Consider the following 26,750-nt stretch of genomic DNA (forward strand, 5'->3'; position numbering starts at 1 on the left):
TTTGTGGTTGATCTGGCAGTAAATGTTTTTCTCAGGGTGTTGTAATTCCTGTAAAACAAGAAGAGGCCTCTGAGCCCTGTAACCTTCTGTGAACTTATCTGTGTGACTTTCAGGTTCTAGTCCCACCTGGCCGCTCTCTGGGACCTTGGCCATGAGGCATGTTTCTGCCTCAAGCCCCTTCTTCCCCCTACTACCCCCTGTTCCCCTTGCTCTTCTATTTTCTGAAACTGAGAGCACAGCCTAGGGCAGGCTTGGCAAACCCACGGCCCCTTTGGGCTTCAGGGACCAGAACATTCAATTGCCCACACTCACCTGGTAGAACATTCAATTGCCCACACTCACCTGCCTCTCTCTGTGTGTGTCTGTGACTATCATAAATTAAAAATAAAAGAATAAAGTCCCAATAGTTCATTTTTGCTTTTGTTTCTCTTGCCTTCATGGATGAATCTTGCAAAAGTTACTGTGGCCCAGTTCAAAAGGGTGTTGCCTGTGTTCTCCTCTAGGATTTTTTTAAATTTTTATTTATTTATGATAGTCACAGAAGAGAGAGAGAGAAGAGAGGCAGAGACACAGGCAGAGGGAGAAGCAGGCTCCATGCACCGGGAGCCGGCGTGGGACTCGATCCCGGGTCTCCAGGATGGCGCCCTGGGCCAAAGGCAGGCGCCAACCGCTGTGCCATCCAGGGATCCCCATCCTCTAGGATTTTGATGGAATGTTGTCTCACATAAAATCTTTCATCCATTTTGAGTTTATCTTTGTGTATGGTGCAAGAGAATGGTCTAGTTTCATTCTTCTGCATGTGGCTGTCCAATTTTCCAGCACCATTTATTGAAGAGACTGTCTTTTTTCCAGTGGATAGTCTTTCCTCCTTTATCAAATATTAGTTGACCATAAAGTTGAGGGTCCACTTCTGGATTGCTATTCTGTTCCATTGATCTATGTGTCTGTTTTTGTGCCAGTACCACACTGTCTTGATGATCACAGCTTTGGTAGTACAACCTGAAATCTGGCATTATGATGCCCCCAGATATGGTTTTCTTTTTGAAATTCCCCTGGCTATTCGGGATCTTTTCTGATTCCACACAAATCTTAAAATAATTTGTTCCAACTCTCTGAAGAAAGTCCATGGCTTTTTGATAGGGATTGCATTAAACGTGTACATTGCCCTGGGTAACATTGACATTTTCACATATTAATTCTTCCAATCCAGGAGCATGGAATATTTTCCATCTCTTTGTGTCTTCCTCAATTTCAAAGTGTTCTATAGTTTTAGGGTATAGATCCTTTGCCTCTTTGGTTAGGTTTATTCTAGGCATCTTATGCTTTGGGTGCAATTGTAAATGGGATTGATTCCTTAATTTCTCATTCTAGTCTCATTGTTAGTGTATAGAAATGCCACTGATTTCTGGCATTGATTTTGTATCCTGCCACACTGCCAAATGGCTGTATGAGTTCTAGCAATCTTGGGGTGAGGCTTTTGGGTTTTCTATGTAGAGTATCATGTCATTGGCAAAGAGAGATTTTGACTTCTTCTTTGCCTATTTGAATGCCTTTTATTTCTTCTTGTTGTCTGATTGCTGAGGCTAGGACTTCCAGTACTATGTAGAATAGCAGTGGTGAGTGGACATCCCTGTCTTGTTCCTGATCTTGGGGAAAGGCTCCCAGTGCTTCCCCATTGAGAATGATATTTGCTGTGGGCTTTGTAGATGATCCAGTGATTCAACACTTCCTTACAATACCCGTGCTCATCACAGCAAGTGCCCTGCTTAATCCCCATCTTCTATTTCACTCATCCCCCACCTACCTTCTTCTGACAACCATAATTCATTCTCTGTAGTGAAGAGTTTGTTTCTTGGTTTTCCTAATTCTCTCTCCCTTTTCCTATGCTCTAATTTTTTTTTTTGTTTCATAAATTCCACGGAGTGAAATACGGTATTTCTCTGTCTCTCACTGACCTTTTCACTTAGCATAATCAATCTTCCATCTACATTGATGGAAATGAAAGATTTCATTCTTTTCTATGCTGAGTCATAATATACATATAATGGTATATTATATTATACACACCACATCATCTTTATCCATTCAACAACTGCTGGATGTTTGGGCTGTTTCCATAATTTGGCTAATGTAAATAATGCTGCTAGAAACATCAGAGTGTATCCCTCAATTAGTATTTTTGTATCCCTTGGGTAAATACCTAGCAGTGCAATTGCTGGATCACAGGGAAGTTCTATTCTTAACATTTGAGGAATCTTTGTAGTGTTTTCCAGAGTGACTGCCAGCCTTACATTCCCACCAATAGTGCAAGAGTGTAATCCTTTCTGATCAGTGGGCATTTTTGTCAAAGATGCAGATATGCAGAAATTACAAGCATAGAATAATATAGAGGATGCCACTCCTCAGCATAATAAAAGCTATATTTGACTATCTCACAGCAAACATCATATACAATGGTGAAAGGTTGAAAGCTTCCCTTCTGTCAAAGAACCAACTCCTGGTTTTGTTGATCTGTTCTATAGTTCTTCTGGTCTCTATTTCATTGAGTTCTCCTTGAATCTTTATTATCTCTCTTCTTCTTGGTGTAGGTTTTATTTGCTGTTTTTCTCCAGTTCCTTTAGGTGTGAGATTAGCTTGTGTATTTCAGTTTTTTCCAATTTTTTGAGGGATGCTTGTATTGGGATGTATTTCCCCTCTCAGGACTGCTATTGCTGTATCCCAAAGATTTTTGAATGGTTGTATCTTCATTTTCATTAGTTTTCATGAATCTTTTTAATTCTACTCTAATATCCTGGTTGACCCATTCATCTTTTACTAGGATGCTCTTTAACCTCCACGTGTTTGAGTGTCTTCCATATTTCTTCTTGTGATTGAGTTCTAGTTTCATAGCATGTGGTCTGAAAATATGCAGAGGACAATCCCAATCTTTTGGTATCAGTTGAGACCTGATTTTGACACAGTATGTGGCCTATTGTGGAGAAAGTTCCATGTACACTTGAGAAGACGTGTATTCAATTGCATTCAGATGGAAAGTTCTGTATATATCTGTGATATCCATCTGGTCCAGTGTATCATTCAAAGCTCTTGTTTCTTTGGTGATGTTGTGCTTAGAATATGCGTCATTTGCAGAAAGTGCTGTGATGAAGTCTGCTGCTATTGGTGTATTATTATCTAAGTATGTCTTTACTTTGGTTATTAATTGATTGATATACTTGGCAGCTCCCACATTGGGGGCATAAATATTCATGATTGTTAGGTCTTCTTGTTGGATAGACCCTTTATATGATATAATGTCCCTCTCGATCTCTACTACAGTCTTTGGGATAAATTTTAATTTTCTGATATAGATGCTCTAGCTTTCTTTTGAGGACCATTTGAATGCCAAATGGTTCTCCAACCTTTCATTTCAGGCTGGAGGTGTCCTTAGGTCTCAAATGAGTCTCTTGTAGACAGCAAGAGATGGGTCTTGCTTTTATCCAGTTCGAAACCCTGCATCTTTTGATAGGATCATTTAGCCCATTCATGCTCAGAGTAATTATTGAAGATATGAATTTAGTGTCATGTAATACCTATTCAGTCCCTGTTTTTGCGGATTATTTCTTTGGGCTTCCTCTTTCTTTTACAGGGTCCCCCTTAATATTTCTTGCAGAGCTGGTTTGGTGGTCACATATTCTTTCAGTTTCTCCCTATCCTGGAAGCTCTTTATCACTCCTTCTATTCTGAATGAGAGCCTTGCTGGATAGAGTACTCTTGGCTGCATGTTCTTCTCATTTAGGACCCTGAAGATATCCTGCCAGCCCTTTCTGGCCTGCCAGGTCTCTTGGAGAGGTCTGCTGTTAATCTAATATTTCTCCCCAGTAAGTTAGGAGTCTATTGTCTCTCGCTGCTTTAAGGATTTTCTCTTTATCTTTGGAATTTGCAAGTTTCACTATTAAATGTCGAGGTGTTGAATGGTTTTTATTGATTTGGTGGGTGGGGAAGCCTCCTCTCTCCTAGATCTGAATGCCTGTTTCCCTCCCCAAGTTAGGAAGTTCTCAGCCATGATTTGTTCAAATATGCTTTCTGGCCATCTGTCCCTCTCGGCACTCTCTGGAATCCTAGTTATACATAGTTTTCCTTCTGAGGCTATTATTTATTTCCCTTTACCCTTCATCATGGCCTTTTAATAGTTTTTCTCTTTTTTCCCCAGCTTCCTTCCTTGTTCTCAACTTATCTTCTATGTCTCTCACTCTTTCTTCTACCTCATTAACCCTCATCGTCAGCCTCCAGTTTGGATGGCATCTCATTTCATTTCTTTTTTAATTTCAGGAAAGCTCCTATGGAACCAGAAACAATACAAGGGTGCTCATTATCACCACATCTATTTGACATAGTTCTGAGAGTATTTTCCAGAGCAAATAAACAAGAGAAAGATAAAAAAGCATTCATGATGGAAAAGAAGTAAAATTGTCTTTATTTGTGGATGACATGGTATTTTTGTATAGAAACACTAAAGGTTACATGAACAACTGTCAGAAAAATAAACAAATATAGAAGTTTCAGGATGCAAAATCAATATACAGATGTCAGTGCATTTACAATATACATTGCAAGGAACATACGGGAAACTATCTGGAAAATAAATAAAATCATCCCATTTACAAAGGCATCAGGAACTATGACATACTTTGTTCTGCGGTCCCATGAAGGGTGAGGCAGGCACCTGCAGGCAGGCATAGTCCATCTGTAGTGGCAGAGGCAGGTGAGCTCTGCTCTGTGGGACCAGAGACACTGCCTGGGAGGCAACCCAAACCCCACAATTTTGGGTCAAGAATAAGCAGAGTACACTCAACTACAAGAGAAGCAAAGACATAGACAACGTGGCTTCAGTGTCTACTCATGGAAAGCAAGACAAAGGCCCCATTTGCCATCATCAAGAAAGCAGAGTCTGTTGTTTAGATCATTGCCCAAAAATACACTGGCTGGTATCTTGGCATTTGGCTTTGGAGGCTTCATACCTCAGAGAATGCCAGGGTAAGTTCCATTCCTTGGAAGATTTGCTCTTTTTGGTCCATGAAAAGCAGGCCTCTCTGTTTATGTATGGAGAATGGAAAATCAGGCATGCACTAAATGAAAAGAGCCATTCACAGCCTTCACCTCCTAAGCTCTGTATCAAGCATGAAGTTTCTTACACCTGATTGGTAACCTTTGAAATTGCAAGTATATTGAAAATAATAGAGTGGAACAGACACTGTGATGAGTCTCCAGTCTATCAGTATGCTTTCTGTGGAAGACTCTCCAATGAAATTGAACAGTAAATGTTTTCCTGTGTTGAAGAACATGTTGGGAGCTATCCTCACAGAAAAGAAATTTTGTTGCAACTAACTTTTTACAGCTAAGTAAAATAATTCAAAAGTTTCCTGTGAAAAGAGGAAGAAAAAAAACAATCAGAATAATTTGACTAAGATGTAACCAAGGAGGGAAAGATAAACACACTGAAATCTGTGAGACATTGATGAAAAAATTGAAACACAGTCAAATAATGAAAAGTATCACCTGTCCATGGGTTGGAAAATTTGTGTTAAAATATCTATAGTCTTCAACATGACCTACAGATGCAATGTAATCCCCATCAACCATCCAACAGAATTTTCAAAGAAAAAAAAGCAATTTCAAATATCATGGAACTGCAAAAATACACCAAATAGCAAAGTCCACTTGAGCAAGAAGAATGAAGCTGGAGGCATCACTCTCCTTAATGTCAAACTACTTGCCAAACTGCATCATCATAGAAGTAAGGCATGGTGACAGCACTCCAAGTAGGCATCTCCATCACTTGTCTCTCAAGTGTGATTCTTGGTGTGAGCAGCTGAAACCCAGTTCAGAACCAGTTGTCTGCCAGGTACCAGTATTGACAGAGGGAAACAGTAGTGGAACAAACAAAGAGCCTTGACTGACATCCATGCATGTATATCAAAGGATCTTCAACAAGGGTGTCAAGAAAACACAGTGGGAAATAGAGTCTCTTCAACAAATGATATGGGGAATGTGGATAGCCACATGCAAAAGAATGAAATGGCACACTTACTTTACACATAACAAATCAACTCAAACTGGATCAATGAACTTAAATATAAGACCTAAACAGTGGAGAATCCCTGGGTGGCTCAGCAGTGTAGTGGCCTTTAGTCCAGGGCGTGATCCTGGAGTCCCAGGATCGAGTCCCACATCGGGCTCCCTGTGTGAGCCTGGTTCTCTCTCTGCCTGTGTCTGTCTCTCTCCTCTCTCTCTCTCTCTCTCTCTCTCTCTCTCTCTCTGTCTTTAATGAATAAACAAATAATTTTTTAAAGACCCCAAACAGTAAAACTCTAAGAGAAAACATAAGGCGAAAAGATTGATGACATTCTTCTTGGTAATGACTTCATGTATATGAACAAAAAAACACAGGCAACAGAAATGAAAATCAATAAGTAGACCTATATCAGACTAAGCAGTTTCTGTACAGCAATGGAAATCATGAACAAAATGAAAAGGCAACCGAGCAAATGGGAAAACATTTTCAGAACATGTCAGATAGGGTTTATATATAACATATATAAGGAACTCCTACAACAGCATAGTAAAAACGAAACAAACAAATGATCTGATTTTAAATGGGCTAGCATGTCTCCAAAGACAAGGGAAAGAAAAGCAAAAATGAACTCTTGGGACTGCATCAAGATAGAAAGCTTCTGTACAAGAAAGGAAACAGACAACAAAACTCAAAAGGAAACTTACGGAATGGAAGAGATATCTGCAAATTTATTCTCAGTATGTGCCTGTGTCCAAAATCTAACAGAAATTAGAAACTCAACACTCAAGAACAAAAAATCCAGTCAGGAAATTGGCAGAACACTTGAACAGACATTTCTCCAAAGAAGACCTAACAAATGGCCAGAGAGACACAAGAAAAACTGCTCCATATCACTTGGCATCAGGAAATACAAATCAAAACCACATGAGTTATCACCCTACACCAGTCAGAATGGCTAAAATTAACAAGTCAGGAAACCGTAAATGTTGGTGAGGATGCAGAGAAGGAACCCTCATACACTGTTTTTGGGGATGCAGGCTGCTACAGCCACTCTGGAAAATAGTATGGAGGTTCCTCAAGATATTGAAGATAAAACACAATACGATCCAGCAATCCCACTTCTAGATAATTCTTCAAAAGAATCAAAAGCATATCTTGAGGAGATAGGAGCACACCAGTGCTCATTACAGTACTATTCCCAACAGCCCAGATATGGAAACAACTTAAATGTCCTACGGCAGATGAATGGTTGGGAGGATGTAGTATATAGGTAAATGTAACACTATTAAGTGGCTAGATCTCATATGACCTGTTAATAAAGTGAAAGGAAGATAAAAGACAATGATAAATGTTTTTCACAGTTGAAACCAAAGCAAACAGCACCCTGAGATGCCACTTCTCATACATCAGACTGGCAAAAAATTTAAAGACTGTCCATGATTCAGTGTTGTTGAGCAACAGGGCAGCGGGCACTCTCATACATTGCTAGTGAGAAAGTAAAATTACAATACTATGAAACAATCTAGCATGTTCTCTCAACAAAGTAAACATGTGCCTCCTCAGATCCCCTCACTGCCCTCTCTGGGTGCAACTCTCCCAAAGAGAAATGAGACCACACACACCCATCTCAAAGACTGCTGTCAAAGTTCCTGCAGGTCTACTTGTAATAGTCCAGAGGTGGAAACAGCAGAAATGTCCCTAAGTGAGTGAATGAATTTTTGAAAAAGACCTTTCTGCTCATGTTTCCAGTGTAATAACATAAATGAAAGGGTAAAGAGAAAAAATGGTGAATCCACAAAACAATGTACAATGGTTGAATTTTTTAAAAAAGATTTTATTTATTTATTAAATTGAGAGACAGAGCAGAGAGGAAAGGTCAGAAACACAGGCAGGGAAGGAGCAGGGCTCCATGTGGGGAGCCCGATGCGGTGACTCGATCCCGGCTCCAGGATCATGCCCTGGGCCCAGGCAGGCACCAATCACGGAGCCGCCCAGGCTGCCCTGGGTGAATTTTTTTAAAAACCACAACCAAGTAACGAACTTACTCAGTAGCCGAATCGTATTATTATTCATTTTTTTAATTAAGAATTGAAACAATGTATAATCAACAATAAAATGTAAGGTTTTTATGTGAACATGGTTTAAGAACAAAAAGAGGGTTAAGAGGGATAAAAGAAGAGAATAGCGAAGAGGACATGAGGAGATTTTTTGAGGTGGGAAGGGACAATTTCCTTACATTTCCGTAGGATGATGTCTGTGGTGCACGCACATGGGAAAACGTATATAAACTGTGTCTTTACATAGGTTGAGTTTAACCTATTTCTTTAAATTTCACGTACCGAGAGAGAGCGGAGCAAGAGGAGGAGGTAAAAGAGGAGGTAGAGCCTAACTGAGCAGGAGTCCCCGTGGCGCTCCCATCCAGAGACCAGAGATCATCACCTCAGGCCAAAGGCAGACTTGAACTCCCAGCAAATCCTGGGTGAGTTTCCTATATGTCCACTATTCTCAATAACGTTGTTAAATTACATATACATAAAATGAAATATTACTTAAATACAAATTTTCATAAAATAGCCAACTGCGGGCAGGCCTGGTCTTCCCTCCTTCCTCCTTGTCAGCAGAGGGGCGGCAGAGCCGCTCTGTTTTGCCAACAACCTTGCTCAGGAGCAATGCAGCAATTGGGAAAATCCAGCACGCATTAAATGATAAGGGCCATTCACAGCCTTCACCTTCCTAAGCTCTGTATCTATGGCTTTTGAAGTTTCTTATGCCTCTGAGTTGGTACACCTTTCAAACTGCAGTGTATTGAAAATAATATATGGGGATCCCTGGGTAGCTCAGCAGTTTAGCGCCTGCCTTTGGCCCAGGGCGCGATCCTGGAGTCCCAGGGATCGAGTCCCACGTCGGGCTCCCGGCATGGAGCCTGCTTCTCCCTCCTCCTGTGTCTCTGCCTCTCTCTCTCTCTCTCTGTCTATAATAAATAAATAAATAAATAAATAAATAAATAAATAAATAAATCTTTAAAAAATAAATTTTAAAATTTCTTTTTTAAAGAAATTTTCTTGCCACTAACTTGTTTACAGATAAGTAAAAGAATTCAAGGTCTTCTGAGGAAAAAAACGGAGAAAAAAAAGAATCAAATAATTTGGACTAAATGTAACCAAGAAGGGGAAAGATAAATACACTGAAAACTGTGAGACATTTATGAAAAATATTGAAACACACACAAATGAATGAAAAGATATCCCCTGTCCATGGATTGGAAGAATTGTGTTAAAATATCGTTACTAGTCAACATGACCTATAGATGCAATGCAATCCCCATCAACATGCCAACAGTATTTTTCAGAGAAAGAGAAAAAAAGCAATTTTCAAATTTGCATGGAACCACAAAATACGCCAAATAGCAAAGTCCACTTGATCAAGAACAACGAAGCTGGAGGCATCACTCTTCCTAATTTGAAACTACATTCCAAAATAGCAGTCATCAAAACAGTAAGGCATGATGACAGCACTCCAACGAGTGCATCTGCCATCATTTGTCTCTCAAGTGTGGGTTTTTGAGATGTGAGGAGCCAAACCCAAGTTCAGAACCAGTTCTCTAGCAGGTACCTGTATTGACAGAGGGAAACAATAGTGGAACAAACAAAGAGCCCTGAACCAAATCCATGCATATAAGGTCAACGGATCTTCGACAAGGGTGTCAAGAATACACAGTGGGAAAGGATAGTCTCTTCAACAAATGATGTTGGGGAAAGTGGATAGCCACATGCAAAAGAATGAAATGGCACACTTACTTTACACATACACAAATCAACTCAAAATGGATCAATAACTTAAAGATAAGACCCATAAAACTCCTAAGAAAAAAAACATAGGGGAAAATGTTGATGACATTGATCTTGGCAATGACTTTATGAACATGACACAAAAAGCACAGGCAACAGAAATGATAGTCAACTAGCAGAACTATATCATACTAAGAAGTTTCTGTACAGCAAAAGAAACCATGAACAAAATGGAAAGCCAACCTACCAAGTGAGAAAGAATATTTTCAGACTATGTAGAGTTAAGGGATTAATATCTAACATATATAAGGAACTCAACAACAGCATACTAAAAAAGAAAACAGGGATCCCTGGGTGGCGCAGCGGTTTGGCGCCTGCCTTTGGCCAGGGGCGCGATCCTGGAGACCCAGGATCCAATCCCACGTCAGGCTCCCAGTGCATGGAGCCTGCTTCTCCCTCTGCCTGTGTCTCTGCCTCTCTCTCTCTCTCTCTCTCTGTGACTATCAAAAATTAAAAAAGAAAAAAGAAAAAAAGAAAACAAATGACTTGATTTTAAATAGGCTAGCCCTTTCAACAGGTCTGAGTTCATTCAAATCCTTTTGGAGCCTGCCCCAGCATCAGCTCCAGGAGGTGACATATGGACATGCGGACAACACACAGGAGCACAAACCCAGAAGCAGCTTATGGATGAGGTGGAGGGGGAGCCTAATTTCCATCCCTTTCTCTAACAGAACCTCTGGTCCCTCCCACGTGCCAGTACTGTCCTGCCTGCTGCCAGGAGGGCCCTAGGAGCACCCCAATCTGCCAGGGGTCCCTATGTAACTTCCTATTGCCTGCCTGGCACCACCCACAGGGGAGGCAGAGTAACCATAGGAAAGTCTATGAGGCAGAGGACACAGGCTGCCCAGGATGACTGGGAGCAAATGACATTCTCTGGGCCACAGGTCAGCCAACAGACACTGAGAGGGAGGGTCTACTCAAATCCTTCCCTGAGCCAGGGAGTCCTAGGCACCCAATATGCCACCACCATCTTCTCTTCCCATGACACAGAAAAAAACACTTCCCATCTGGGAACTGAGCTCTTGAGAGGCCAGGCAGCAGGTACACAAAGGATTGCCCACTAGGTCCCTCACTAGTCATCAACCAGTCTGCCCCTTTCTCACCCCCAGAGCCCTCTCTGTGACCTTGCTGCAAGGAGGAAATCCAAACTCCCCAGTGCAGGTGAGATCACTGGGGAGACCCAGGCCCAGCAGGACTTCCCTGTAACAAAGGGAAACGATCCCCTGGATCCTGGGGACCCTGGGCTGTGTGTGTGGTGCCCACAGACTCAAGGCCAGGACACAGCACAGGCCACTGAGGGAAGGGACAAGGGTCACCCTCTCAGGGAGCCGGGTCCCCCTCAGCCCGGCTCTTCAAAGCCTGCCCCCCGGGGCCAGGAGGATCCGTGTCCCCTGGGAGCTGGTTAGATGCAGGCTCCGGGGTCCACACCACACCTGCCGAGTCAGATCTGCTTTTCCGCAGGATCTGCGGACCCTCCCTCCGTGGGCGCAGAGCAGAGGCGGCCCCGGCGCCACGTCCCGGGGCCTCAGCCTGGCTGCGCATCTGCTAAAGCAGCCTGTCCAGGGGTCACCTGGGCCTCCGCAGTCTTGATGACGTTCCCCAGGTGATCCCCAGGCCCGGTGGGGGTGACGTCCCGGGACAGGCTCTGGAGGCGGCCCCGGGCTCCCGCTCTGCAGGGGGAAGCCCCAGGGCCAGGAGGGAGGGCTGTGGGGGCGCGGACCCTGCACCTCGCCCCCAGCTGCGGGGCGCGCCCCGGACCCGACGCCCCGGGCTCGTGCTCGGGCCAAGCAGGCCGTGTGCGCGCGCTCGCGTCTGCCGGAAATCCCCGCTGAAGACGGGGAGGCCTCAGCAGCTGCGGGACCCCACGGGACAGAGGAAGGGAACCCAGGACCTGCCGTCGGGGAGGGGGGGGCCGGCGAGCCCCCGCCCGGCCCACGTGACCCGGCCCCGCCCCCAGAGGCGGCCCCGCGCGGAGGGGGAAGGACGCGGCGCTGTGGGGCGGACCGCGGGGCCCGAGCGTCTGCGCGGCGGCAGCTGCTCTCACCCCGGCCGGACGGAGCGGGCAGCGGGCACCATGGAGCCCCCCTCGGCCTCTCCCCGAGCAGGGCGCGGCCCCTGGCAGGAGCTCCTGCTGGCCGGTGAGGGGGCCGATCCCCTGGGAGGGGCAGGAGGACGGGGGAGCGGCGGCCTGGGGCCTGGGGCCTGGGGGGGCGGACGGGGCTCCGCGGGGGACGGGGCGGCGGGCGGGGCGGGGGAGCCGGCTCAGCGACGGGGCGGCCTCGGGATCTGCAAGTGGGGAGTGAGGGGCTGGGTCCCAAGGGCCTCCTCACCGGGGACTCAGTTTTGCAACCTGACGGGAACCACACCCAGGGACCCTAAACCCTGGCCTTGCCACCACCCTGGGGTCCTGACCGATAAGCGCCAGACTCGGAGGGCCCTGGGGACGCTCAGCCCTGGTATTTGCAGCCGGGCCACCCCGGGGGACAGCACAGAGCAGACCAGTCCCTGCTCCCTGAGCTCACTTCTCTGGGAGGAAGACAGACCCGCAGAGACATCTAGAAAGTCATGTCAGGTAAGGACAAGCCCCCTGAAGGGAACAGAGCAGGGAAAGGTCAGGACATTAAGACAGAAGGTCGTCAAGGAGGTGGTCAGGACAGGCTTCTCCCAAGAACCCCTGAGTGTGAGCAGGTATCTGAGGGCAATCAAGAGAGAGCCACAGACATCTGAGGGAGAGTGTTCAAAAGGAGGAAATGAGTTCAGAGGCCCAGTTTTAGCACAGCCATGTAGCTGACCTTGACCAGCAAGAGACACACACAGACACCCAGATACTGTGCATGCTCGCACTAACCCTAAGCCTGGGAGATTAGGACCTGCTCTACCTCCAGGGTCCCAGATTTCCATTCCAACATATAGGTCCAAACACTGATCCGTCCCCTCTCTTCCCTCCTAGTCTCACTCTTAATCTCCTGGAATCCGCCCACCACTGCCCAAGTCACTGTGGAGTCCGTGCCTCCCAATGCTGCTGAAGGGAAGGATGCTCTTCTGCGGGTCCTCAATCTGCCTGGGGATACAGCAGGCCTTACCTGGTTCAGAGGGGAAACTGTATTGCCGACCCATAAAATTCTATTATATGTAATAGACACCAAAGTCACTACCCCGGGGCCTGCATACAGCCACAGAGAGACAATATACCCCAATGGATCCCTGCTGTTCCAGAACATCACCGTGAATAATGCCGGATCTTACATCCTACAAATCATAAACAGAAAATTTGAAACTGCACTAGTACCTGGACAGCTCCGAGTATTCCGTGAGTAATTCCTCTCTCACCTCTGGTGTCGGGTGGGGGGAATTCTACTTCACACACACAGGATTCACAGGTCTGCACTGGGCCTCCATCCCTCTCTGCATTATGTCCCTGTAGTGGTTCAAGCATTTAGTGCAGGACACACAGTGGAGACACATTTCCAAAGATCAGAATTTGACTCCTGGCTTCCAACCCAGCAGACATTCCCTGCAAAGAGAACAAGCCTGACAGGTGTAACTCAGCAAAGGGAGACAGATTCAGTCCAGCCCCTGGAGCTCCTCCCTGTCTGTGATCATAACTCTGAGAAAGACCCAGTGGGGCTCAGTTAGCGCCAGGCCTGATGGGTCCCCTGGGATCCTCAAGAGAGCTCAGGCCAGAAAGCTCCTGTCTACATCCATTTTAGGACTTCTGACTCCTGTGACCAAGCTAGGGGAGTCTGTGCTAGGCTTGGGTTTTGACTTCCTGGCAGGGCTGACTGGGAGCAATGATCTCCTGGTGCCTGAGTCCTGAGGTTCCTGAGCGGGTCACCCGCCAGGGCTCAGCATCTGGGGAGGGGCAGAGCCTGGTCCCTCACCTGAGAAGTGGGGCAGAAAGCAGTGATAGGCAAGGTTCCTGAGACACTGTCTGAGCGCCCTGGAGGACAGGAGACCCTAGAGGAAGGTCAGCACTCCTGGTAGTAACTCCTGCACTTAGGATACAGCCCAGGGAGCTGTGTCTTATGGAGGAAAATAACAGATGTTTATCTGGGCAGCTCCTCTATAGCCAGCCTTAGGTCAGGTAATTGTGAAAGATTTCAGGTTAATGACAGAGAACACAGCTAATCAAAAGCCATTACTTGATTTTGATTGAGGGGAAATGGAGGCAGAGGGCGATGCAGACACTGAATCAGAGTCACACAGACCAGAGCAGCAGGCAGATCCCAATCCCACAGGGTCTGTCTGCAGCCACGGCCACATCTCCTCCTCCACTCAGGGGGCCTTATTAGGCATCTTTGGACCCTGAGAGCAGCTGGTGGATCAGACCTTTCTTCTTAGGGATCCACAGCTCAAGGCAGATTTTCTGGTGTGGGGTGTGGGAAGGGAGAGCAAATGGAGAATTCATGGTTTTACTCAGGAACTAAATCACCTTCATCAACGATCAGAGTCAGTGCGGGGAATGCCCAGGCCTCCCCAGTGGCCGATCCACAGCTCCTGCACTGGACCTGGACTCACTGTTTCCTGATGTGTTGGTGTGATCCCAGGGGCGTGTAAGAGAAAGGACTCCGCCCTCTCCTCCTGACCATGTACCCTGAACCCGCACAAGACCCAACATCTCAATTGCTCTTTCATGAAGGAGGAAAGGAATGAATGAATGATTCAGTCTCTTCATATCTGGTCCCTGGATGCAGAGTCCCAGGAGATCCTGGCCATACCTGCTCCCTGTCCATTCAGGGACTGAGAGCCATGTTCTGTCCCTTTGACCACCAGCCCCTTAGGCCACTCCCCGAGACGAGTCTCCTGACGCCTGTGGTGTTGCTTGGCCATGGGAGGATTTGCAGGGCTGCCTTGGCCCTGCCCCTTGGTCAGCTGTGGGTTCTTCCTGGAGTCTTTGAAGTCACTTGTAACCCCCCCTGCTCACAGCCTGGGACATTTCTGGCTTCCTGCTCCTTCCATCTCCTTCATCTTCCTCCTCCTCCTCCTCTTCGGCTGGGACTAGTCCTGCTCTGTGCAGCTCCCTCTACCCTTAAGCCTTTCCTGGATTCTTCTGATAAACCCTGTGGCCAGGCCCACCCTCCCAGGCTATTGCCTGGAGGACACAGAAATCAGAGCAGCAGTGTCTGCCAGGTTCCGTGAGGAGCCAGCTTGACCAGGTCACCAGGAGAATGATCTTTCACTGTGCCATCATCCAGGGCTTTTTCCCTCTGTTACGGTAACAAGTGGAACACACCTGACAGGGACATGTGATCCCTTGATCTACTCTCTACGTGACTCATCCAGGGAGTCAAAGGCAGTAGGAGCAGGTTTGCAGTCCCCATAGGCTCATGGGCTCATTTCGTGCCTTTTACTCCTGACTCATATCCTCCTCCTGGTGAAACTCTTTCTTCCCAGTGGTTCCCCAGACTTCCTCAGATCCTGGGATCATGACCTGAGTCAAAGGCAGACACTTAACTACTAAATAACCTGGTTTCCACCCTTCCAGTCACCCCTGTCTGTAATCTGGCCAAACTGTGTCTCCAGTTGTACCAGAGCATCTCTGCAGTGAGACCACTGGGGAATGGGAAAGAAAGAGTCCTGATGCAGCCCCTCTACTGTGTCCTGACTCTGCAGTCTCCCAGTTCTCTAACACTGTATGACCCCAGCACATTTGATCCAACGCTGAGAGAACACTGCATAATGGTTCCCAACTGCAATATAGGTAGATGCCCCCGTGACGTCCCTTCATGGCACAGAAGGAGCAATGCCAAAGTACATATTTATACCCACAGCTAAGAGTACCAGCCTTCTGTGAAAACTGTGACCACTACTCTAAAGAGGTTCTCCCTGTAATAGTCAATCTACAGGCAGGAAGTAAAAGTCTTATTCAGATTGAGAAACCCTTTAGATTGGAGCTTCTCCAAACCTAAGCTCAGAAAGACTGGCTGGGCTGTTCTCATTTTCTAATAAATTATTTTACAAAAGAGAAATAAATGCCTCCCCTTTCTATGTAAAGCTACCATACTAGAGAGAGGGCCTGATCTTTTCAGAAAGCTCAAGAAATGTTCCCAAGAAGCCAGTGGCTATAAAATTCCCCCTGATGTTGAGGATGCTGCACATGGAGATTTAGAAGGTTCCTGGTGCTGACGCTACAGAGATATCCAGGAAGAGCAGACACGTGACAGAGGACCAGTGTTAGAGGGACAGCCCTGTCCTGACAGACTGCCACCTGAACACAGACACTCAACCTTGTGCAGGAAGCATGGCCATCCTCAGGGGCACCTTGACAGAGCTCCCTGGGTCACCAGACCCCAGGCCCACTCTCATGCTGTCACCTCCTCTGTTTCTCCACAGAGCCAGTGTCTCAACCCCTTCTCACTGCCAGCAACACCACAGTCACAGAAGATGACTCTGTGCTCCTGACCTGCTCCTCAAGTAACACCAGGGTCTCTATCCAGTGGCTCTTCAATGGCCAGATTCTAATACTCACGGATAGGAAGAAGCTGTCCCAGGACAACAGCACCCTCACCATAGACCCTGTCAGGAAGAGGGATGCCGGGAAATACGAGTGTGAGGTCTCCAATCCGGTCAGTTTCTGCAAAAGTGACCCTGTCAGGCTGGATGTAGAAGGTAAATGACACCTTGTCCTGTGTTACATCTCCCTGGGAAGATAACTCTACCAGTGATGTGCAAATGATAGAAGGCCCAGAGGGCAGGAGAACAGAATAGAATCAGGGACCATTTCAGTAAACAAAATGAGAGTGTGGTGAAGACCTAAGTCTGTGAATCAAATACACTTAGTTTCTGATCCTAGGTCTGGCTTTTACTGTGTGACCTTACACAAAATTCCTTTCTTCCTCGATTACCATTTTTTGATGTGATAAAATATACATAAGTTTTATCATTTTAAGCATTTTAGGTATACAATTCAGTAATATTAGTATATTTGTATTTTTGTGCAACCATTACCACCATCCATTAAACACTCCTGCCCCTAAGCCTAGTAACCACCACCCTGCCTGCTCTCGCTTATTACTGTGATTATTCTAAGTACCTTGTGTAAGTGGAACCTTAACAATATTTGTTTTTTGTGTGTGTGTCTGAATTTCTTCATAAGTAAAACTATATGATAATTGTCTGTCTTTGATTGACTCATTTTGCTCAGCATAATACTCCCCAGTTCCATCTCCATTGATATAAATGTTAAAATTTCATCCCTTTGATGGCTAGGTAATATTTCATCCTGCATATATACATATATATAACTTTTTATTCATCTATATATGAATATATATATTCATATATATATTCATATATATATATGCTATTTGCCAATACCTTCTTTATGCATTCATCTACCAATGGATATCTGGGCTCTTTCCACAGTTGGGCTACTCTGTATATTATTGCTGTAAACATTGGAATGCAGGTCCCTTCAGATCACATTAGTGTCCTTCGGGGACATACCTAGTAGTGCATTGGTGGGTCATGAGGTATCTCTATATTTAACTTCTTGAGGAATCTCCATACTATTTTCCAGAGTGGCTGTACCAGCCTGCATCCCCACAAACAGTGTACGAGTCTTCCCCTTTCTCTGCACCCTCACCAACATTTGCTGTTTCCTGACTTGTTAATGTGACCATTCTGATGGCCGTGAGGTGATATCTCATTGTGGTTTTACTTGTATTTCCATGATACCAAGTGTTGGACCATTTTTTTTTTCATGTCTCTGTTGGCTATTTGTATGGCTTCTTTGGAGAAATGTCTGTTTGTGAATATTCTTTGGAAAAAGACAGTCTCCTCAAGGAATGGTGTTTGGAAAATTTGAAAGTCATTTGTAGAAAAAAATGAAACTGGACCATTATCTTATACCATATACCAAGATAAACTCAAAATGGATGAAAGACCTAATCATGAGACAGGAATCCATCAAATTCCTAGATGAGAATACAGGCAGTAACCTCGTCGACCTCGGCAACACAACTTTCTGCTCGACGGATCTCCAGAGGTAATGGAAACAAAAACAAAAAGGAACTATTGGGACTTCATTGAGATACAAAGCTTTGCACAGCAAAGGAAACAGTTGACAAAACCCAACAAAGTCCCTACAGAATGGGAGAAGGTATTGGCAATTAGCACATCAGATAAAGGGCTATATCCAAGATATATAAAGAACTTTTCAAACTCAACAACCAAAAACCAAAGAATCCAGTTAAGAAATGTGAAGAACACATGAACAGACATTTCTGTTAATTTCTTTTGGGGGTAGTTTGTTGTTAATGCTAACAACAGAGAGATTTTGTATGTTGATTTTGTATCCTGCAAAGTTATTGAAATTATTTATGATTTTGACAGTTTTCAGGGTGATCCTTGCTTTAGACATGTAATGTCATGCCATCTGCAAACAGACATAATTGTACTTATTTCTTTCCAATTTGGTTGTATTCTGTTTATTTCCTTCTAATTATTTTGACTTGGATTTGTGAACTCTGTTGATTACAGCTTGTTTAAATGACATATTTATCTTCTATGTAATCTGGAAGAAACACTTTCAGTGTTTCATCATAGAGTATGATGCTAGCTATAGGCATTTAATATATATCTTTATTATGATGTGGTAGTTTCTTGTATTCCTAATGGTGCCAGTATTCTGTATATAGTAAACCACTTCTCTACAGGAGGTTTTCGCCATGAGAGTCAATCCACAGATCTGGAGGTGAAAAGCTTCAGAGTGAGAAATCCTGTAGATTGAAAACTTTTTGAATCCTAGGCTATGAAGCCTGTCTCATTCCTTAGTAAATTACCTTCCCTATTTTCCATAAAGCTGCCTTGGACACAGAGAGGGAATGGTTGTGAGGCTTCCTCCCCCATGAAAGGATGTAAGGAAAGAGGCCTGAGCTTTTAAAGTCACAAAAATTGGGATCCCTGGGTTGCGCAGTGGTTTAGCACCTGCCTTTGGCCCAGGGCGCGATCCTGGAGACCCGGGATCGAATCCCACGTCGGGCTCCCAGTGCATGGAGCCTGCTTCTCCCTCTGCCTATGTCTCTGCCTCTCTCTGTGTGTGTGTGACTATCATAAATAAATAAAAAATAAATAAAGTCACAAAAATTGAAGAAACGAATCCATGGGGGAAAAATTCCACCTGATGATGAGGATTATGGACACATGGATATAGGAGATGTTCCTGCTGCTGATACTACAGAGCTGTCCAGTCGGAGCAGACACGTGAATGAGGCAATGTGAGGGCCAGAGGGGGAGGCATAGCCCTCTCCTTACATTCAACACTTGAACAAAGACACTCATCCTTCTGCAGGTAACAAGGCCATTCCCCGAGTCACCATTACATAGCTCACTGGGGTCTTAGGTTGGCCAAGATCTCAGAGGAAAGAGCATAGGCCTAAGCTCCAGGCCCATGCTCCTTCCATACCTCTGTTTCTCCACAGATCCAGTGAACCAGCCCTCTCTCCAGGCCAGAAATGCCATAGACATAGAACATAATGCCAATGCCATAGAACAGAAAGACTCTGTGGTCCTGATCTGCTCCACAAATAACACTGGGGTTCCATCCAGTGGTTCTTCAATGGGCAGAATCTAAAGCTCATAGAGTGGATGGAGCTGTCCTGGTTCAAAGGCATCCTGGCCATAAGACCTGTCAGGAGGGAGGCTGCTGGGAATTACCAGTGTGAGGTCTCCAACCTGGTTAGTTCCAGCTAAAGTGATCCCCTCAGTGTGACTGTGAGCTTTGAGTGACCTTCAACTCCTCCACTTTCCTTCCTGTATATTTTCCTGGCATGGGACGGATAAAGACCTGCAGGAAATGTAGGCCTGTAGGACTTTGTGGATAAGATAACCAGACTAAGAATAATCTTGTAGCCTTTTGGTTCTGATATGTACCAGCTGTTGGACCTTGGGAAAGACACTCAAGCTCCTGAGCCTGAGTGTTCTCATCTATAAAAGTGGAAACAACAGCTGGATCTTAAGGCTGTTGTGAGGGTTGTTAATATGAGCTCATGAGATGAAATCCTGAGACAGCTTCATACACAAATTTGGGACTCAATCAAATTTAGCAACTATTATGTTGTCATTAACCTTTTTGTTATTAGCTGTAATATCACGTGGAATTGGGATTCACTGTTGTCTTCTCACATTACAGGTCTGTGACCTTCACTGATTTAGTTAAGCCCTTTCCACACTTAGACGCTCATTTTGCACAGTAGGGATTACACCCTCAAGAGCAGAGAAGCAGATGAGATTAAATATAAAGTATATCCGGGATCCCTGGGTGGCGCAGCGGTTTGGCGCCTGCCTTTGGCCCAGGGCGCGATCCTGGAGACCCGGGATCGGATCCCACGTCAGGCTCCCGGTGCATGGAGCCTGCTTCTCCCTCTGCCTGTGTCTCTGCCTCTCTCTCCTCTCTCTCTCTCTCTGTGACTATCATAAATAAATAAAAATTAAAAAAAAAAGTATATCCAAAGTGCTTTACACAGAACTGCCCTCAGAAGTCATCAGGTAATGTTATTCCCTTTAATCAGCGTTGAGTGGACAGATAAGGGTCTCCCTTTAAGAGTATCAATGAGAATGAAAGGGAAGACACAGGGGAGAAGCATTTTGTGATAGGAAGATGAACAGAATGGTGGTACTGGTGGGGGACAACATGAGAAATAGAGAAATTTCATGGTTTCATCAGGAAGAGATGTGATGCAGCAGTCTGAGTGTGAGAACTCTGTGGTGACAACCACCCAGACCTCAGTGGCCTTGACTTCCTCCATAAGCAGGCCCTTCCTTCTTGGCCCCTCGTGGTATCCCCAGATTTGACTTCATACACCTTCCCTTCCCTTTTTACATATTTCAGACAAAAGAAACAGCACAGGCTTCCCTTTGGGGTCCATCATTGGCATTGCACTTGGGGTTCTGCTCGAACTAGCACTCGTGGCTGCCCTGGGGTGTCTCCTGCTCCGCACAAGGGGTGGATGGTATGATGGCATTTCTCACAGCTGATCCTGTCCCACAGCTGACTTCCAGGCAGGAGGGAGAGCCAGTCCTGACCTAGGATTCTGGTGGCTCTTCCAGGGTTCCCAACTGCCCCCTGGATTGTCCATCTCATTCCATCTGGCTCCTTCCTTGCCAGCTGCAGTCCTGGATGCTTCCTTCACAGCCTAGTTGGTTGTAAATTAGACAAAATTGGGGAACAGCTCCTCAGGGTGGTCCTGGTTCACTTGGCAAATCTACAGCAGTGCTGACAGGAGTAAGGGCTCAATAAAGGGCATTTCTCATGGTTTATTTAAGTCCACGAGTCCTGTGAGGGGGATTTGCAGCCTCAGGATGTAAGGGAGGTCCTGGGGAAGCTCACACAGCAGAGTGGAAGAACCTGACAGGGCACGTGGGATGGTCACCCCAAATTGCAGATGCAGGAACCATGACAACATCACGCTCACTTGTGTGAGACCAGAGAACCTGGGATCACCTAGGGAAGGTCCTGGGATGTACTTTATGCCTCTTCCAGGAAGATGGAGATAGAGGATGGGTCATTGTCACATACAGCATCTCCTGGCCTTAGGGGGCGAGGGAAATACACAGCAGGGGCCCCACATTCAGGGATCCAGCATCCCCAGGGTTCCCAACATGTCCTGAACATGATGCTGCAGCCTTGCCCCCTCTACACATTCAAATCCTCATGTTTTATATCTTTCCTGGGTGGTTCATCGCTTTTCAGGACACATTCTCCTAGATACCATCAACCTCTAAGGCTTCCTATCTGGGTCCAGGACAGACTTGCTCCAATGCCTTTCCTTATCCCCTCTCCTGGGCCCTTGCCCTGCTAAACAACAGTGGTGGAGAGAGGGTTTCTGTAACTCATGCCTGATTGACTCTCCTCCTTATCCCCAACTATAACAACAAAACTGTGACCTCGCCCTGCAACCCTCACACTTAAGCCGATCTTTCTTAGGGTCAGTGCCTGTCGTGATCTCAAAGATCTCCGGATCCCAGCTTCCACCCCCGGTGAGTATCTCTTCAGCCCTGGTGTGACTAGGAGCTCCATAGTCCCGCCCCATAGTGTCCAATCCTGGAGTCACCCATGGGGTTTCTGACCTTTCTCTGGGGCTTCAGCACAGGAGGACTCCACTGTCCATATCCCTGACCTCTAGAGTTTGGATCATGGGTCATAACCTGGCACTCTCAGTGCCCTAAAAGGCCGATGGGTCTCTCCCTGGGAGGTGCTGCTTCTTCCCTGGTCCCTGAGAGTTCAGGACCTGTCCCTACCTGGGATGGTAGGCCCAAGCTTCCTCACAACTCTGGGTGCTGACCTCTGTCTCTGCTCCCAGGCCATGGTCCAGCCAGCAGGTGCACATACCCGGTAAGTTCACTCCTTCTCCTACTCTTTTCACTGGGATCCAGGTTGTCTCAGCTTAAGGTAGGACCAGCAAACAATTTAGCTTCATTTGCATGCACTGCCTCCCCTAGACTAGCCCGGACAAGGCAAGTCCCATTCTGGCCAGGAATGTACCTCTTCTGAGGCAGGATCCAGCACCCCTCCACCCCCGGCCTGAGATTTCTTATTCCCCTGAGATAGCCAAAGTTGAACCCTGGATTCCAGCCATGGGCTGGGTGGGCCCCAGGGGTCCTGGGCTAACAGGAATGGTGCAGGGAGTACAGTGGGGAGTGGTCTGGGAGAGGGTTATGGGTCAAAAGATTTGTAGAATGCTGTTCAAGAGGCGGAACTGGTCACTCCTGTAGAGAAATGACCCTTCCTCTCTGCTACCAACACCCATTCTCTCCTGTTAGGACTCCCTGCCCAGCTCCACAGCAGGAGCTGTGATAGGAAGGAGAAGTGCCATGAGGTAATTAGGAAGCCACTTCTGCTTTGTGGTTGATCTGGCAGTAAATGTTTTTCTCAGGGTGTTGTAATTCCTGTAAAACAAGAAGAGGCCTCTGAGCCCCTGTAACCTTCTGTGAACTTATCTGTGTGACTTTCAGGTTCTAGTCCCACCTGGCCGCTCTCTGGGACCTTGGCCATGAGGCATGTTTCTGCCTCAAGCCCCTTCTTCCCCCTACTACCCCCTGTTCCCCTTGCTCTTCTATTTTCTGAAACTGAGAGCACAGCCTAGGGCAGGCTTGGTCAAACCCACGGCCCCTTTGGGCTTCAGGGACCAGAACATTCAATTGCCCACACTCACCTGGTAGAACATTCAATTGCCCACACTCACCTGCCTCTCTCTGTGTGTGTCTGTGACTATCATAAATTAAAAATAAAAAGAATAAAGTCCCAATAGTTCATTTTTGCTTTTGTTTCTCTTGCCTTCATGGATGAATCTTGCAAAAAGTTACTGTGGCCCAGTTCAAAAAGGGTGTTGCCTGTGTTCTCCTCTAGGATTTTTTTAAATTTTTATTTATTTATGATAGTCACAGAGAGAGAGAGAGAAAGAGAGGCAGAGACACAGGCAGAGGGAGAAGCAGGCTCCATGCACCAGGGAGCCCGACGTGGGACTCGATCCCGGGTCTCCAGGATGGCGCCCTGGGCCAAAGGCAGGCGCCAAACCGCTGTGCCATCCAGGGATCCCCATCCTCTAGGATTTTGATGGAATGTTGTCTCACATAAAATCTTTCATCCATTTTGAGTTTATCTTTGTGTATGGTGCAAGAGAATGGTCTAGTTTCATTCTTCTGCATGTGGCTGTCCAATTTTCCCAGCACCATTTATTGAAGAGACTGTCTTTTTTCCAGTGGATAGTCTTTCCTCCTTTATCAAATATTAGTTGACCATAAAGTTGAGGGTCCACTTCTGGATTCGCTATTCTGTTCCATTGATCTATGTGTCTGTTTTTGTGCCAGTACCACACTGTCTTGATGATCACAGCTTTGTAGTACAACCTGAAATCTGGCATTATGATGCCCCCAGATATGGTTTTCTTTTTTGAAATTCCCCTGGCTATTCGGGATCTTTTCTGATTCCACACAAATCTTAAAATAATTTGTTCCAACTCTCTGAAGAAAGTCCATGGCTTTTTGATAGGGATTGCATTAAACGTGTACATTGCGGGATCCCTGGGTGGCGCAGCGGTTTGGCGCCTGCCTTTGGCCCAGGGCGCGATCCTGGAGACCCGGGATCGAATCCCACGTCGGGCTCCCGGTGCATGGAGCCTGCTTCTCCCTCTGCCTGTGTCTCTGTCTCTCTCTCTCTCTCTGTGACGATCATAAATAAATAAAGATTAAAAAAAAAAAAAAAAAACAAAAAACGTGTACATTGCAATCCAGGAGCATGGAATATTTTTCCATCTCTTTGTGTCTTCCTCAATTTCTTTCAGAAGTGTTCTATAGTTTTAGGGTATAGATCCTTTGCCTCTTTGGTTAGGTTTATTCCTAGGCATCTTATGCTTTTGGGTGCAATTGTAAATGGGATTGATTCCTTAATTTCTCATTCTTCAGTCTCATTGTTAGTGTATAGAAATGCCACTGACTTCTGGGCATTGATTTTGTATCCTGCCACACTGCCAAATGGCTGTATGAGTTCTAGCAATCTTGGGGTGGAGGCTTTTGGGTTTTCTATGTAGAGTATCATGTCATTGGCAAAGAGGGAGAGTTTGACTTCTTCTTTGCCTATTTGAATGCCTTTTATTTCTTCTTGTTGTCTGATTGCTGAGGCTAGGACTTCTAGTACTATGTAGAATAGCAGTGGTGAGAGTGGACATCCCTGTCTTATTCCTGATCTTAAGGGAAAGGCTCCCAGTGCTTCCCCATTGAGAATGATATTTGCTGTGGGCTTTTCGTAGATGACAATCCAGTGATTCAACACTTCCTTACAATACCCGGTGCTCATCACAGCAAGTGCCCTGCTTAATCCCCATCTTCTATTTCACTCATCCCCCCACCTACCTTCTTTCTGACAACCATAAATTCATTCTCTGTAGTGAAGAGTTTGTTTCTTGGTTTTCCTAATTCTCTCTCCCTTTTTCCTATGCTCTAATTTTTTTTTGTTTCATAAATTCCACAGGAGTGAAATACGGTATTTCTCTGTCTCTCACTGACCTTTTCACTTAGCATAATGCAATCTAACTCCATCTACATTGATGGAAATGAAAGATTTCATTCTTTTCTATGGCTGAGTCATAATACACATATAATGGTATATTATATTATACACACCACATCATCTTTATCCATTCAACAACTGCTGGATGTTTGGGCTGTTTCCATAATTTGGCTAATGTAAATAATGCTGCTAGAAACATCAGAGTGTATCCCTTCGAATTAGTATTTTTGTATCCCTTGGGTAAATACCTAGCAGTGCAATTGCTGGATCACAGGGAAGTTCTATTCTTAACATTTGAGGAATCTTTGTAGTGTTTTCCAGAGTGACTGCCAGCCTTACATTCCCACCAATAGTGCAAGAGTGTAATCCTTTCTGATCAGTGGGCATTTTTTGTCAAAGATGCAGATATGCAGAAATTACAAGCATAGAATAATATAGAGGATGCCACTCCTCAGCATAATAAAAGCTATATTTGACTATCTCACAGCAAACATCATATACAATGGTGAAAGGTTGAAAGCTTCCCTTCTGTCAAAGAACCAACTCCTGGTTTTGTTGATCTGTTCTATAGTTCTTCTGGTCTCTATTTCATTGAGTTCTGCTTGAATCTTTATTATCTCTCTTCTTCTGCTTGGTGTAGGTTTTATTTGCTGTTTTTTCTCCAGTTCCTTTAGGTGTGAGATTAGCTTGTGTATTTCAGTTTTTTCCAATTTTTTGAGGGATGCTTGTATTGGGATGTATTTCCCCTCTCAGGACTGCTATTGCTGTATCCCAAAGATTTTTGAATGGTTGTATCTTCATTTTCATTAGTTTTCATGAATCTTTTTAATTCTACTCTAATATCCTGGTTGACCCATTCATCTTTTACTAGGATGCTCTTTAATCTCCACGTGTTTGAGTGTCTTCCATATTTCTTCTTGTGATTGAGTTCTAGTTTCATAGCATGTGGTCTGAAAATATGCAGAGGACAATCCCAATCTTTTGGTATCAGTTGAGACCTGATTTTTGACACAGTATGTGGCCTATTGTGGAGAAAGTTCCATGTACACTTGAGAAGAACGTGTATTCAATTGCATTCAGATGGAAAGTTCTGTATATATCTGTGATATCCATCTGGTCCAGTGTATCATTCAAAGCTCTTGTTTCTTTGGTGATGTTGTGCTTAGAATATGCGTCATTTGCAGAAAGTGCTGTGATGAAGTCTGCTGCTATTAGTGTATTATTATCTAAGTATGTCTTTACTTTGGTTATTAATTGATTGATATACTTGGCAGCTCCCACATTGGGGGCATAAATATTCATGATTGTTAGGTCTTCTTGTTGGATAGACCCTTTAATTATGATATAATGTCCCTCTCGATCTCTTACTACAGTCTTTGGGATAAATTTTAATTTATCTGATATAAGGATGGCTACCCCAGCTTTCTTTTGAGGACCATTTGAATGCCAAATGGTTCTCCAACCTTTCATTTCAGGCTGGAGGTGTCCTTAGGTCTCAAATGAGTCTCTTGTAGACAGCAAAGAGATGGGTCTTGCTTTTTATCCAGTTCGAAACCCTGCATCTTTTGATAGGATCATTTAGCCCATTCATGCTCAGAGTAATTATTGAAAGATATGAATTTAGTGTCATCGTAATACCTATTCAGTCCCTGTTTTTGCGGATTATTTCTTTGGGCTTCCTCTTTCTTTTACAGGGTCCCCCTTAATATTTCTTGCAGAGCTGGTTTGGTGGTCACATATTCTTTCAGTTTCTCCCTATCCTGGAAGCTCTTTATCACTCCTTCTATTCTGAATGAGAGCCTTGCTGGATAGAGTACTCTTGGCTGCATGTTCTTCTCATTTA

At 45.2% G+C, this 26,750-nt stretch overlaps 1 protein-coding gene across 1 annotated transcript in view; it reads left to right on the plus strand.

Annotated features, from left to right (window-relative positions):
- Positions 1 to 11,853: 11,853 nt before the first annotated feature.
- The window catches only part of LOC112645377 (carcinoembryonic antigen-related cell adhesion molecule 1-like), a 157,546-nt gene continuing 142,649 nt past the window's right edge, over positions 11,854 to 26,750 (plus strand). Inside the window, exon 1 of the mRNA XM_049094527.1 lies at positions 11,854 to 12,038. Coding sequence (XP_048950484.1) covers positions 11,975 to 12,038 — 64 coding nt within the window. The 5' untranslated portion in view covers positions 11,854 to 11,974. The remainder of the gene's footprint in view (positions 12,039 to 26,750) is intronic.

The sequence above is a fragment of the Canis lupus genome, chromosome 1 (assembly GCF_003254725.2).
Source record: "Canis lupus dingo isolate Sandy chromosome 1, ASM325472v2, whole genome shotgun sequence".
NCBI classification, from domain to species: Eukaryota; Metazoa; Chordata; class Mammalia; order Carnivora; family Canidae; genus Canis; species Canis lupus.